The following is a 14,268-nucleotide window of genomic DNA, read 5'->3' as shown; positions in this document are numbered from 1 at the left end:
TATGGTTGCCGCAAATTTTTCAACAGAATGAAGAATAGTGAGAATTCTCGTGCCGTAGGTGGGTCGCCAGGAGGTCCTAGTGGGTTGCCAGGAGGTCGAAGGTTCTCGTAGGTTGTAGCTGTTGCTGACCGCTGAATTTTATTGGTTATTGGAAAAAAAAACATAAGCAGTACTTTTCAGAACCAAGGATAACCGACTGGTAATGTTAAATGTCTGCCAAGTAACTCCACTCCTTCTCCCCTCCCTTTCTCCCCCACCCCCTCTCTTAAAGGACTGTGCTTTAGCCGTCTTAATTCCAGCGCCACCTTCCTGTTCATTACGGTGTGTGTCTGCATCACATTGGCTTTGAATTTCACTCAGACAGCGCTCCCCCCACTTGCCCTGTCCCCAGCCTGCATAACGGGCTGGTGAAGGGGTGTGTGTATGTGTTCCACTCTGACAGTTGCCGTTCCAGTTGCCGGTTTTTCAGGCGAGTGTCGGCAACTTGACAGTCGCCGGCAGTGGCCTGAAAAATCCCTTAAGTTGGACAGGCCCATATGGGAAGAGATTTGAACTTTTTTCCGCCTTCCATCACAGCAGAGGAATGCGGAGGAGTCACTGTGGTGGATGTTTATGTTAAAATGTGTTTTGTGCGTTCTGTTGCTTTTTATTTGTTTGACAGACTTGGCAAATGAAATTCCTCGTACATGGTGCAAAACACACTTGGCTAATAAAGTATTATTGTGATTGTCATATATATGGCTCAAAGTATTACATCATATTTTGCAACCAAAGGAACTTCAAACCTCTAAAATTAGACAAAAAACAATTCAATTACTTTGTTCATCAAATGCTTTCAGGAAACTGTTGATGTATGGTCCTAGGTAAGGAATATCATGCTGATGTTCCACTAATGTAAACCACATATCTGCTACACACAGAATGGTCTTCTTGGTGAAGAGAATGTGCATAAAACGCTCAGCTCCTTCTTTATAACTGTACTTGCATAAATCCTTGCTCTCCGATTCCATCAGCATTCCAGATTTCAGGAAGTATTCAGCAAAGGTCTTCACACCGTATTCCTCCAATACGTATTTAAAAACATCGGCATATTTCTTAATGAAGAACATGCAGCAGCTGTCACCTACACAACATAAAGCCAAGGGTCACATAACTATTGAAATAAGTTATTATAGTCATTGAGCAGCTAATTTACAGAACCTGATGTTTAGCACAACAAGGTATTCACCCAATATCTGCCATTTACCTCAAACAGATCTGGATCAGTATTGTTTGCAAGCACCAAAGAGATATAAAGTATTATTTGCATATTGAAGAAGAAGCAAATAACCTGCTTGAAAGATTAAGCAGATTTTTCTCTAGCTTATGTATTATGCAGAAATGATTAAACAGCAGCTGATTTCAACACAACCCTAGTTTCTCCCCTACATCCAATGGCAGTACGTCAAGGTCACTGTGAATGCTCAAAATTTACCGGTAGGAACTAATGTCAAAGTACCCTTATGGGCCTGTCCCACTTTGGTGACTTTTTAGGCGACTGCAAGAGACTATGCAGTCGCCACATGTTCGCGGGTGGTTGCCGGGGAGTCGCCTTCATGGTCGTGAGGAGTTCCCGCATTCTGGGAACAAGTCGCGGCCTCATTATGGGCGCCGTGAATTTTTCAACATGTTGAAAAATTAGCGGCGACTAGAATGAAGCCGCCATGGAGAGTAGCGAAAAGTCTCGAGCCATGGGTGGGTTGGCAGGAGGTCCTAATGGGTTGCCAGGAGATCGGAGGTTCTCGGAGGTTGGAGCTGGTGCTGACCGGTGAATTTCATTGGCTCATTGGGGGGAAAAAAGATAAGCAGTAGTTTTCAAAACCAAGGATAACCAACTGGTAATGTTAAATGTCCGCCAAGCATCACAGCCATGTATCTCTGGCTTCTTAAAAGTTGTCTCCAATCCTTCTCCCCTCCTCTCCCCCCTCTCTTAAAGGACTAACTGTACACTGTGCTTTAGCTGTCTTTTTACAGTGCCAACCTTTCTGTTCATCACGGTGTGGGTGCTTTATCACCTTGGCTTTGCACCGTGTGAATTTTTTAGACAGGGCAAGCGGGGGGAGCACCGTCTAAAATATTCACATGGGCTAGTGAAGGAAGCGGTGTGTGTGAGTGTGTGTTCCACTCTGACAGTCGCCGTTCCAGTTCCCGGTTTTTCAGGCAACTGCCGGCAACTTGACAATCGCTGGCAGTCCGCTGAAAAATCGCCTAAATGGGACGGGCCCATTAACCTATGGCACTATGATTTCATGGCACCTTAAAGCTTTCCTGATGCTGCATTCTTAGAATGTGTTAGATTTCCACTACCCCCAAGTATTCCTATAATGCCATGAATAAAGAAAGTTCAACAAAGTGATCAAACAACCTTGTCATTAAAATCTGCATCAAATGCAGACTTCCCCAAGCCTGAAAATACAAAATGGCAGAATGGCACCAAGAAAGTCTGTAATTCACACCTGATGCAAAACAAATCTTTCCTTCAAGGGAGTGTGCTCCAAGGAGAAGAGAATATGGCCTTTTATCTAGGATAAAAACTGTGGTGCACATTTCATGGCTTTATACAACACAGCAAAGATGGTCACATCTGCACCATTAGGATAATATTTCAGGCAACTACTGTGCAGTGCTTTCCCTGAAGTCAATTATAAAATAATTTACATTTGATTGTCACTTTTCATATCTTCATGATGTTCCAAAGTATTTTCCCATCAATTATTTATTTTGGAAATTCCGCCCCTGTTACTTTCGTAATGTGTGCCAATTAGCCACGATACTTTAGGTCATCTTATTAACATCTGCGTCTCTCCTGATTTACGTTGGTGAGGTGCAGGTTCACTTACTATTTGGAGTTAATCTACTGAAAAACACAGGATGAGATAAGATCAGACTACATGCAGACATTGCACTGGCTGGGTGTGCATATTACTCTGGCTAAACCACCTCTAAATGGAGCAAATGGAACAGCTGGATAATCGTCTGCAGCCATACAGTAATGCCTGGTCATCAAAAAAGGCATCTGGTTTAATTAAGGTGAAAGGAATCTAATCCCAGGATGAATCTTCAAAATTGAAGGTCATTTAAAAAAATAAAACTGATAAAGTAGAAATTAAACAATATGTATTTTATGATGTTTTTTCATATGCAATGTATTTTTATGTAATGTTGTCCCTTGTCTGCACCTTGAGTCCGAAATAAAGTTTATTCTTATTATTATTAAATGGAAAAGATACTCACTGCATCCTTGCATGTACTCTGCCCAGTTGAGTGCTTCTGCATTTAGAATCACCGAGTCCCGCATGTGGGAAACAAACTGTCTTAAAATTCCATTGTTGTTAATCTGTAAAAAGTGATCCAGCAGAACTCGAGTCCGGTCATTCCTGACTGGATTTCTAGTGATGTGATTCAAAGAGATGAAGTCCAAAACCCCAGATGTGAAGAGTTTGAGAATAAGGCGATCAACATCCAGCATTCCTTTTTCAATAGTTGCTCTCTCTGCAGTTAGTTCCCGCAGTAAATAACACTTCTTAGACTCCTCCGTTAAGAAAATCACTGCACAGAAACAAACATAGAAAGATAACAAGGCAATTTTCAATCATTATAGCAAACATTTTATTGGATTTCCAGAACATCCACAGAAAAAAATGCATTATAAAGTGGCCAATAAGCCACTGTAAAAAACAAACTGATGGAGAACTCAGTGGGTCAAGCAGCATTTGCAGAGGCAAAGGCACAGTCGACGATTCGGACAAAGACTTTGCATCAGGACCAATATGTATGGGATCATGGGATTTGTATACTTTCAGCAAGATGCTGCCCATCTCCAATTGCCTGGAAAACGTCATGTTGAGCCAAGAGAACTGCTGACAGCCTTCTGGTGAAGTGACAGCCATAATACTTTGAGTAGGGAGTTCCAAACATTTGACCCTGTGACAACAGGGGAATGGCTACATGGTCATCCTTGATTTGAAGGGATGCTCTTATCCTTTATCTGGATTCATCATGGGTATAAAGAGCCAATACATCTTGTGGATGATACACACTCCAGCACTTACTTTCCAGCAGTAAGGGGTGTAACTGTTTCGGAAGGTGGATGGGTATCAACCTGCTTCTTTGTCCTGGAAGGTATTGAGCTTCTTCATAATTGTGGGAGTTGGAGACATTCTCTTGTTGATGAAGAAGGGTCTCGACCCGAAACGTCACCTATTCCTTCGCTCCATTGATGCTGCCTCACCCGCTGAGTTTCTCCAGGGTTTTTGTCTACCTCTTGTTGATGATGGTCATTGCTAGGCACTTGTGTAAAACAAATGTGATTTGATGCTTCTCATGCCTGAACATTGTCCAGATCATGCTTTCTTGAGGCAAAGACTGCTTCATTTTGAGATCATCAATAAACTTTCCCACTTCTGACCTTAATAATTGAAAGAACATCATCAAAAGATGTTTGGCTCTCAGACAATGCCCTGAGGAACACCTGACTTAATGTCTTACGGTTGAGGTTACCAATTTCCAACCATAACCATTTATCACTGTACGACATATCAGAACGTTTCCTTCAATTATCACTGGCTTCAGACACTGCATGACAATCTCAGTTCACCTATGGATTTGAGCTTCATTTGTCCATGTTTGGAGCAAATTTCATCCTCATTGCCAATGTCAGATCCTCGCCTTGATCAGAATATAATAAACACACTCCAAGGACACTGATCACACACAGTTTTATTCCACCATTTCTTTACAAGCCGGCAACATGTATCCTCTAACCTTTCTGACTCATAGTAACGTGAAACATTTAAACATGACAAGTTGCCATGACATCCCTCCCTTATCAAACTAAAAGGGTTTCCGCATCATCATATTATATACTGAACATTCCAACACCTATTTAGGATATGGCATTGTTACAATGATAACATGTCATTTTCACATGTCGACACATTTCACAGTCCTCATATCTCTTGGATATGACGTTTTGGTCTGGCCACTGGTTCTGTCTGCACTGGATTATGATACGTCATGTCCTGTTCCATCAGTTCATTATCTCGATTCTGGCTTCGTATAGTCTCCTCTTCAGACTTGTGTATTCTTGGCTCCTCAATTTGGTAGTCTTGAGTCTGATCCCCACAGTCTCAATTTCAATCTGCAGTGCTCCTGGACTATCACAACAGCGATACCTTTTCCACATACAATGTGTTTCTATCATATTTGACTCCTTCTGGCGACTAGACTGTCACCTTATTTATTTGTCTGGACACCACTGTGAATGGTTGTGAAAAGAAGGGTGTGTCCATTTTGCTTGGACTTTCTCCCCTCACTACCACGTCATCTCCTGGCATATTATCTGATGGTTCGGCACCTCATCTCCTGTCTACATAGAGCTTTGATTCACATTTCTTTTCTGCATCATGATCTCTCACTTCTTGGTCATTTACCATGTCACTAACCCATGGTATCTTCGTCTGGATTTTCCTGCAAAACAATAATTCTGCCGGACTCTTCCCTGTTGTGGTGTAGCTCTACATGCTGCAACATATGATAGGAGCATCTCCTTCCAATCTTTGCCTTCTGCTTATGTCTCCATTGTAGACCCTTGCGGCTTCTGGATAATGAGTCAGCTATATTCCAGCAAAGTGGATTGTGCTTTCCAGCAATGTGGATCACTTTGGATTTGTACTGCTGGGAGTCTAAGCATCCATCTTTTAATCCGGGCACACGGTTTGGATCGAGGGGAGTAGATTGGCTCCATCGGTTTGTGATCTGTCCACAACTCAAACTCGATGCCATACGAATGTGTTCACATGGCCACACCAAAGCCAAAGCCTCATTTTCTGCCTGGGAGTATCTTCCGTCAATTACCTGCTTGCCTACACTATGACTCTCAATTGTCCCACATGCTTCTGTACAAGTATCCCTAGTGCCTAGGCTTCATCCATCCAATTTCATGGTCTGAAACTGGGTTTCCACGGCTTCAAATGAACAGGCAATTGTCAGTGTTTCCACTAAGATTAGTGTGTCATCTTTCTCCAAGAACTTGCGACTCAAGCCATTTGAATTGCAACTATGTACAACCTGAACCCTGATTTGTTTCTCCAATTCAACACTATAGTTACAGCCCTCAGAAACTTGATGCAATCTTGTGACAAACAGAGCAATGCTTTCCCCCTCTCTCTGTGTCGTCTGCCGAAATACATGTCATTAAAATGTAGCATTTGTTTGCACCACATAATGCTTCTTCAAAGCGGCAACAGCCATCACATAATCTGTTACCATGACATTAGTTACCATGACATTGAGGTCTGTGGATGAGTGAGTGGTCCTTGCAAAATCCAAACTGAGAACTGATGAGAAGAGTATTGGTAAGAGCATCTTCTTATTACTGTTGATTACAGCTTCTGTCACTTTGCTATTGATTGACAGTGGATGGTTTTGTCTTGCTTTTTGTGAACAGGATATACCTGGGCAATTTTCCGCATCTGTCCGCTAAGTGACAATATGGTAACTACAGTGAATATGCTTGGCCACAAATAATTCTCCAGGTCTTTACATCATCGGAAGAATGCTTTATTGTCCTATAACCATTACTGTCAAATGTTTCTTGACATCACATGGAGTGATATAAATTGGCCAGAGACCAGATTCTATAATGTCAGAGACTGAAGGAAAAAGCTGAGATGGATCAAAGACTTGCTCCGGATTTGGTTGCAGATGGATGTGTCAGACTCATCCTTGGCACTCATGCTAAGCTGTGCCACGACTGGGGATGGGGATATTCATGGAGCCGCCACCTCCTTCTGCAGCTATTTAGTAGCTCACGGCCATTTATAATTGAGACGCAAGAAACTGTAGATGCTGGAATCGTAAGCTAAAACAAAGTGCTGGAGAAACTCGGCGGGTCAGGCAGCAACTGTGAGCAACAGACAAGGTTTCTGTTCGGAACCCTTCATCGGACTACATCATCCGTGTATCACAAGTTACATTTAAATCAGGGCACTGTTGGAATAAATTTTGATCCCCTTGTTCATAAATGAGATTGTGGATTCTTAGCTGAGAAATTCCAAGGGTGCTTAAGGACGGATATACTTAGAATATTTCCCCCCTCTTGGGGGAAACTAGAACTTGGTAGGGGACATAGTTTCAGAATAAAATCATCCCATCATTACCTTGCAGTTGGAATGATCATCTAACATATTTAACATTAACAAATAATGGATAAATGCTTAATATTGTCAAACTGAAATATGGTTTAGTTAAAACAAAAATCTCACGGAAACACAACATGATAAAGATTTATTACCTCTCCTTGGTTGGTAAGCCTCTCTGTTTGCATCAGATGCTTGCTTTGTTCTAGGAAAGATATGGGAGAAAATTTTCATTTAATTTCTCAACTAACTCAGCAGAGACTGAATCTCTGACCTTCTCATTTCATCTCATTGACTCTATTAACTCATTGACTTTATTTGTTGAAGTTTCATGGAAAATATGAATTACTTTCTTCTGAGACCCTGGTGCTGCTTAAATCAACATTTCCCAACCAGCTTTTTAGAATTAATTAATGGGATAAAGGCGTTGTCAGCAAGGCTCGTGTCTATTGCTCGTTACTAGTTGCCTCGAGAATGTGATTAGCCTCCATGAACAGCTGGAGTCTAGCATTTTGCTATATCCGAATGGATTAATACCATAATAGAAGTTAAATGTCAACCTTATTACTGTGGGTTTGGAGTCACAGTGAAACATAGCAGATTTTCTATCCTATAGAATATCAGCAAACAATTTTTTTTAAATAGTCTAGTGATTTCACAAGACCAATACCGATACTTGGATTCCATTCATATTTAATTATTGAGACTTTAAACTTCTTGACTATCATGCTGGGATTGGAAATTACATTGCAGAATCCACAAAATACGGACGTAAATGGAATAAAAATAGCAAAGGTCAATACTGTTAAAACCCAGTCATAAGCTATTTGATGAATTTACATAGTCCATTTACATAGTCCATCTTTGTTTTTGTAAGTATTTAAACACAAATTAAAGCAAATACTTTTATAATTGGATCTGTAGCTATTAGTATATAAAATTCATTTTTGATTCATTTCTGATTATATTTCTATCATCATTGTATTTAGTACACTTACTCAGATGTTTTAAATAACGTGCATTATTTCAAATTTAATTCAGAGTCCCAAGAATGATTCTAAGTACCTATGTTGACCATTCACTAGAACTATAATAGTGATCATTTCCCTTTTGGAAAGATATCCTTGCTCCTGTACACAAACAATCCTGCCATGAAGGCTAACATTTCATTTGGCTTCTTAACTACAGTATTTGCTGCATCTGCAGGTTTGCTTTCAGTGACTGATGTACAAGAACACTTAAGTCTCCATTAGACCACCATATTCCACACTAACAGCATGTAAATAATGCATTACCTTTCTCCTTTCCCTGTTGAAGTGGATAAATTCACACTCACCATATTACACACAATATGACAAATTTGTGCTCGCTTGTTGAATCTGTCAAAGTTAAATTGAAGCCTCTTTGCATCCTCCTCACCATTCATTACCCACCCAATTTTATATAATTTCCAAAGTTTGAAATATATTCAGCGATAAACAATCAGCTGGAGAAACACAGCAGTACCAATGCAACTGTGCGGATGGGGAACAAATATTAATCTTTTAAGTCAAAGCTTTGCACTCCCGAAGTAATTACAAATTTCTCTCCCACCAACAAGAAAAAAGGGGGTAAGTCAGAGTAGGGAGGAGAGAGTAGTGAGCAGATGGAAGACGGGAAAGGAATGAATAAGTTTATTGGTCAAGTATGTACACATACAAGGAATTTGCCCAGGTGCTCCGCTTGCAAGTAACAACACGACATACAGTAAACAATTAAGAATAAAACATTAAAACATCAACAATAAAACATTATAGTTTAAACATGTGAATGAAATAAAATACGAGAGCAAAAGGAGGCTACAGACTGGGTTATTGAGTAGAGCTACAAAAAGCTGTTTTTATGTCTGGCTGTGGCAGCTTTGAAAGTCCGGAGTCGCTTACCAGAGGGAAGTGATTCAAAGAGTTTGTGGCCAGGGTGAGAGTGGTCAGAAATGATCTTACCCGCTCGCTTCCTGGCCCTGGCAGTGTACAGGACATCAATGGGGGTAGGGTTACAGCCAATAACCTTCTCAGCTGATCGAACGATTCGCTGCAGCCTTCGGATGTCATGCTTGGTGGCTGAGTCGAACCAGACCATGATGGAGAAGGTGGGGATAGACTCTACGATGGCAGTATAGAATTAGACCATCATTGCCTCTGGCAGATTGTGTTTCCTCAGCTGCCGCAGGAAGTACATACTCTGTTGGGCCTTTTTGACTGTGGAGTCGTTGGTGGCCTCCCATTTAAGGTCCATGGAGATGATGGTTCCAAAGAACTTAAATGATTCCACAGATGTGATTGTGGTGTTGTTGATGGTGAGTGGGGGGGCGGGGGGGGAGCTCTCCTAAAGTCTACAATCAATTCCATTGTCTTAAGAGCATTGAGCTCCAGGTTGTTACAAAGGCACCAGGATGCCAGCTGTGTCACTTCGTGTCTGAAGGCAGATTTCTCCCCATCCTGGATCAGGCCAAGCAGGGTTGTGTCATTCGCAAACTTGAGAAGCTTGACAGAGGAGTCTGTGGAGGTGCAGTCGTTGGTGCAGAGAGTAAAGGAGAGGGGAGAGTAAACAGCTTTGCAGTGCTCCTATGCTGAGGGTCTGCGGGTCCGAGATGTGCTTTCCCAGCCTCACATGCTGCTTCCTGTCTGTCAGGAAGTTGGTGATCCATTGACAGAGGGGTTCAGGCACCGTCAACTGGGAGAGTTTGGAGTGTAGTAGCTCTGTTGAATGCAGAGCTGAAATCCACAAACAAAATCCTTGCATAGGTCCCCTGGCGGTCTAGGTGCTGGAGGATGAAGTGCAGGCCTAGGTTGACTGCGTCATCCACTGATTTATTGGCCCAGTATGCAAACTGCAGTGGGGCCAGCAGGGGGTTTGTGATATTTTTCAGCTGAGCCAGCACAGAGGTCAGTTCGACAGGCCTGTAGTCATTAAGACCAGTAATCCTTATTGTAATGTAAATGTAATGTCAATGCCAGCGCCCCTTGAGGTCAGGAGAGTTGGCCAGTGCCTCGTGACTGAGGTCAAGTGACCTTCTAGAAGTTTCTGTTAGTTGTTGGAAATAAACGCTTCTTACAAGATGTGGTCGGTGTCGGACATGTATTCATTGTGCTAGCCACAACAGGGTTATACACAGACATTACACTTATCTTTTTGGGCACAGGGACAATAGTGGAGACTTTGAAGCAGGCAGGGTCAGTATAGGTTTGCAGGGACTGGTTGAAAATGTCTGTGTAGACCGGTGCCAGTTGCTCAGCATACAGCTTGAGAGTAGAGGGGGAAACATTGTCCGGTCCTGGAGATTTCTGTTTTTTCTGTCTTCTCAATAGCGTCTCCTCAATTTCTATTGTTGGTGATGGAGAAGTGGCCAGATTGATGTTGGGCAGCAAGGAGGGGGTGGGTAGTGGATGAGGGCCCAGTCTTTGCAGACTGGAGTGAGGCTGTAAGTAGGTGTGAAGTGATAATTGGGGAGGAGTGGATGGGGAAGGGTCCAGTCTTTGCAAACTGGAGTCAGGCTGTGAGTAGGTCTGAAGTGGTGATTGGGGAGGGGGGTACCAGGGTTATGTTTCTGTTTATCGAACCTGCAGTGGAACTCATTCAGATCGTTGGTCAGCTGACGATTGTCCAAGGAGCGGGGGGTTTTCCTCGTAGCTGGTGATTTCTTGCAAGCCCTTCCAAACTGAAGAAGAGTCACTAGCTGAGAACTTGCTTCAACTTCTCAGAGTACCTTTCCTTGGCAGCTCTGATTCCTCTTCTCAGCTTGTACTTGGCCTGCCTGTAGAGGTCTGGATCCCCGTTCCTAATCTTTAGGCTTCATCTTTAGACTGGCGGAGCTGTCTGTAAACCAGGGCTTGTCGTTGTTGAACCAGATCCGGGTCCTAGTGGGAATGCAACTGCCCTCACAAAAGCTGACATATGATGTCACAGTGTCTGTATACTCATCGAGGCTTGTGGTTGCTTCCCTAAAAACATTCCAATCAGTGCAGTCAAAGCAGTCTGAAGAAGGGTCTCAACCCGAAACGTCACCTATTCCTTTCTCCAGAAATACTGTCTGACCCGCTGAATTACTCCAACCTTTGGTGTCTTTCTTTGGTTTAAACCAGCATCTGTCGTTCCTTCTTACACAATGCTTGAGCGATGTTTTCTTCGGTTCCTTCACTCAGTCAAATCTCTTTCTTCGTCTCACGAATGTCGTAGATTTGCACCGTGGACCATAACATCCTCCTCTTTGGATTTACTCTCCAGGCTGGAAGAGATTCCTCACCCTGTCAGTCTCTAGCCTCTTTCTCCTGGCTGCAGCGGAAGTATCCAATCCCCCCTCACTACAACCACATTCCTTTCACTCCCACCACTAGAACGGCAACTCTTTATTTTTTGCGAATGCATATCTTACCTTACATCAGTTGAACTGCATATACGAGAATCAATCTGAAGCAAAGACAACATTGTGATTAGACAGCAATATATCGTCCAATTTAATGAATATATTTGAGCTGAGCTCAAAAAGTTTTCAAAACAACTTTGCCATACATAATGCTTCATCTATGTTTCCAGAACTAGCAGAATGGAAGATGGTTCCCTCTCACGATGTATCGAGGAGCGATACAAGTCGAGTTTATTGTCATGTGCACATGCATGGTGTGATACACATACAATGACAGTCTTGCTTGCAGATACAACTCTGCAATAATGATTTCCTACAAAAAAAAAAAAAAACAGAAAGGTGTAGGCCAAAGGGCACCCACATGTGTTTTGTCATTTGGTATTGAGGTTGATCCCATGCCTCTAAGACTCTCCTGCCTTATTCCATATCCTTTAATCCTCTTTATGTTAGTATTTTATAATTTGAAACTTGATTGAGCATTCATGCCCCTCTATGATAACGTCAAAGATTTACAGGTCTGCTGATATCATTAACTTTTTGTGCACAAACATCCGTTAGTTTTCACTGTTTAAAATATAGTTTTGTGCTATTCTACACAAGCACATTCAACCATGATGTGCATGATCTCATATTTTCCCACATTATACTCTACCACTAGCTTGGTCATTTACATAATCCAACTCCATCCCTTCACAGCTGTTTCACCTCTTTCCCACAGTTCACTTTCTCACATAAAATTAATAACATTGCATCTATGGCACAAATATGAACTTTGAATAGGCAAGGGTCCCTGTGGTTCACATGAAGGCCTATGAACCAAAAAATCATTCATTACTCCCATGCTGCCTCACGTTAATGTTATGTATAACTTCATGAATCCTTTTGTGTGATACCTTATCAAATAAGATATGAAAACCCAGCTATACACCCCGTGGTTATTATATATTCCCCTGCTGGTTACATTCCCAGCTTCATTGGGTTTGCAAAACACAATTTTTCCTGCACTCAGCCTAATCTCATGATTTTCTAAATGCCCTTACACTGTGACCTGTAAGATGTATTTTACTGACAAGAGCTGTCAAGACGACTGCTCTTTTCTCTTCTTACTTTCTTTAAAAATAGCATGTCATGTTTTAATCTACTGAACACTTCCAGAAACTAGAAAAGATCAACACTGATGCATCCTCTATTACTGCAGCCACCTATTTGGGATTTGTCCAGTTTTAGCCTCCTTAATTTATCCAACATGATGAACTAAATATAGGAAGAATGTTCATGGAGTCGGGTGATGTAGGTGATGCAAAGGAGTAAACAATCATTTTGCATCTATTTTCACCAAGGAGAAGAAAATGGAAGACAGTGAGATCAATGTGGAGAATACTAATATGCAAGGGCAGTTTGAGATTAAGGAGGTGTTGGGGCTCTTGAAGAGCATTAAGATGGATAAATCCCCAGAGCCTGATGGGACCTATCCCTGTTATTGAGAGAGGCAAGAGAGGAGATTGCGGGAGCCTTGACCAAAGATCATTGCATCTTCTCTAGCTACAGGTGAGGTCGCGGAGGACTACAGCGTAGCTAGACACAAATTGCTGGAATAACTCAGCGGGTCAGGCAGCATCTCTGGAGTTAAGGAATGGACGACGTTTTGGGTCGAGACCCTTCTGAAGAAAGGTCTCGATCCGAAAGGTCACCCAATCCTTCTCTCTAGAGATGCTGCCTGAGCCGCTGAGTTACTCTAGCATTTTGTGTCTACCTTTGATTTTACCAGCATCTGCAGTTTTTTCTTACACACTAGAGTGTAGCTAATGTTGTTTTTTTTATTTATTTAAGAAGAGTACTAGAGGAAATCCAGGGAATTACAGCCCAATGAGCCTCACATCAGTGGTAGGGAAGCTATTGGAGAAGATTGTTCAGGAAAGGATTTACTCCCATTTGAAAAATAATGGGTTAAATAGGGATAGTCATCATAGCTTTGTACACGACAGGTTGTGTCTCACTAACTTGATTTGAGTATTTTGAGGAGGTGACAAAGGTGATCAATGAGGGTAGGACAGTGGATGTTGTCTACATGAATTTGACTAAGGCATTTGATAAAATTTCCCATGATAGGTTGATCTAGAAGATTAAGATGCACAGGATTAACAGTGATTTGGTCGTCTGGATTTGGAACGGTCTTGTGATGGAAGGACAATATTTAGGCTGGAGGTCTGTGACCAGTGGAGTTCCACATGGATCTGTGCTGGGATCTCTGCTGTTTGTGATATATCTAAATGACTGAGACATAAATGTAGATGGGATAGTTAGACAGTTTGCAGATGACACCAAAATTGTTGGGGTCGCAGACTGTGAGGAAGGCTGTCAAGATAGTCAGCGGGGGTAAAGATCAGCTACAGAAATGGGCGGAAAAATGGCAATGGAATTTAATCCAATTGAGTGGGAGGTGTTGCACTTTGGGTGGTAAAATGTAAGGGGAAAATTTACAATTAATGGCATGACTCTTAACGGCATTGATATATAGATGGATACTGCGGACCAAGTCCACAACTCCCAGAAAGTGGTCACACATAGACAGAGTGGTAAAGAAGGCATATAGTATGCTTGCTTTCATCGGTTGGGGCATTGAGTACAAAAATCAGTAAGTCGTGATGCAGCTTTATAGGACTTTGCTTAGACCGCATTTGGAGTACT

The 14,268-nt window shown here is 42.0% G+C and overlaps 1 protein-coding gene across 2 annotated transcripts in view; it reads right to left on the bottom strand.

Annotated features, from left to right (window-relative positions):
- The window catches only part of LOC116980779 (E3 ubiquitin-protein ligase DZIP3-like), an 87,866-nt gene that overhangs the window by 61,718 nt on the left and 11,880 nt on the right, over window positions 1-14,268 (bottom strand). For both annotated transcript variants that reach the window (XM_033033363.1, XM_033033364.1), the window contains exons 3-6: window positions 11,590-11,624; window positions 7,334-7,383; window positions 3,274-3,588; window positions 818-1,123 (exon numbers count right to left, since the gene is read on the bottom strand). In XM_033033363.1, the coding sequence (XP_032889254.1) occupies window positions 818-1,123; window positions 3,274-3,588; window positions 7,334-7,383; window positions 11,590-11,624 (706 nt within the window). The remainder of the gene's footprint in view (window positions 1-817; window positions 1,124-3,273; window positions 3,589-7,333; window positions 7,384-11,589; window positions 11,625-14,268) is intronic.

The sequence above is a fragment of the Amblyraja radiata genome, chromosome 14 (assembly GCF_010909765.2).
Source record: "Amblyraja radiata isolate CabotCenter1 chromosome 14, sAmbRad1.1.pri, whole genome shotgun sequence".
In the NCBI taxonomy this organism is placed as follows: Eukaryota; Metazoa; Chordata; class Chondrichthyes; order Rajiformes; family Rajidae; genus Amblyraja; species Amblyraja radiata.
This window is presented reverse-complemented; position numbering and strand designations above follow the sequence as displayed.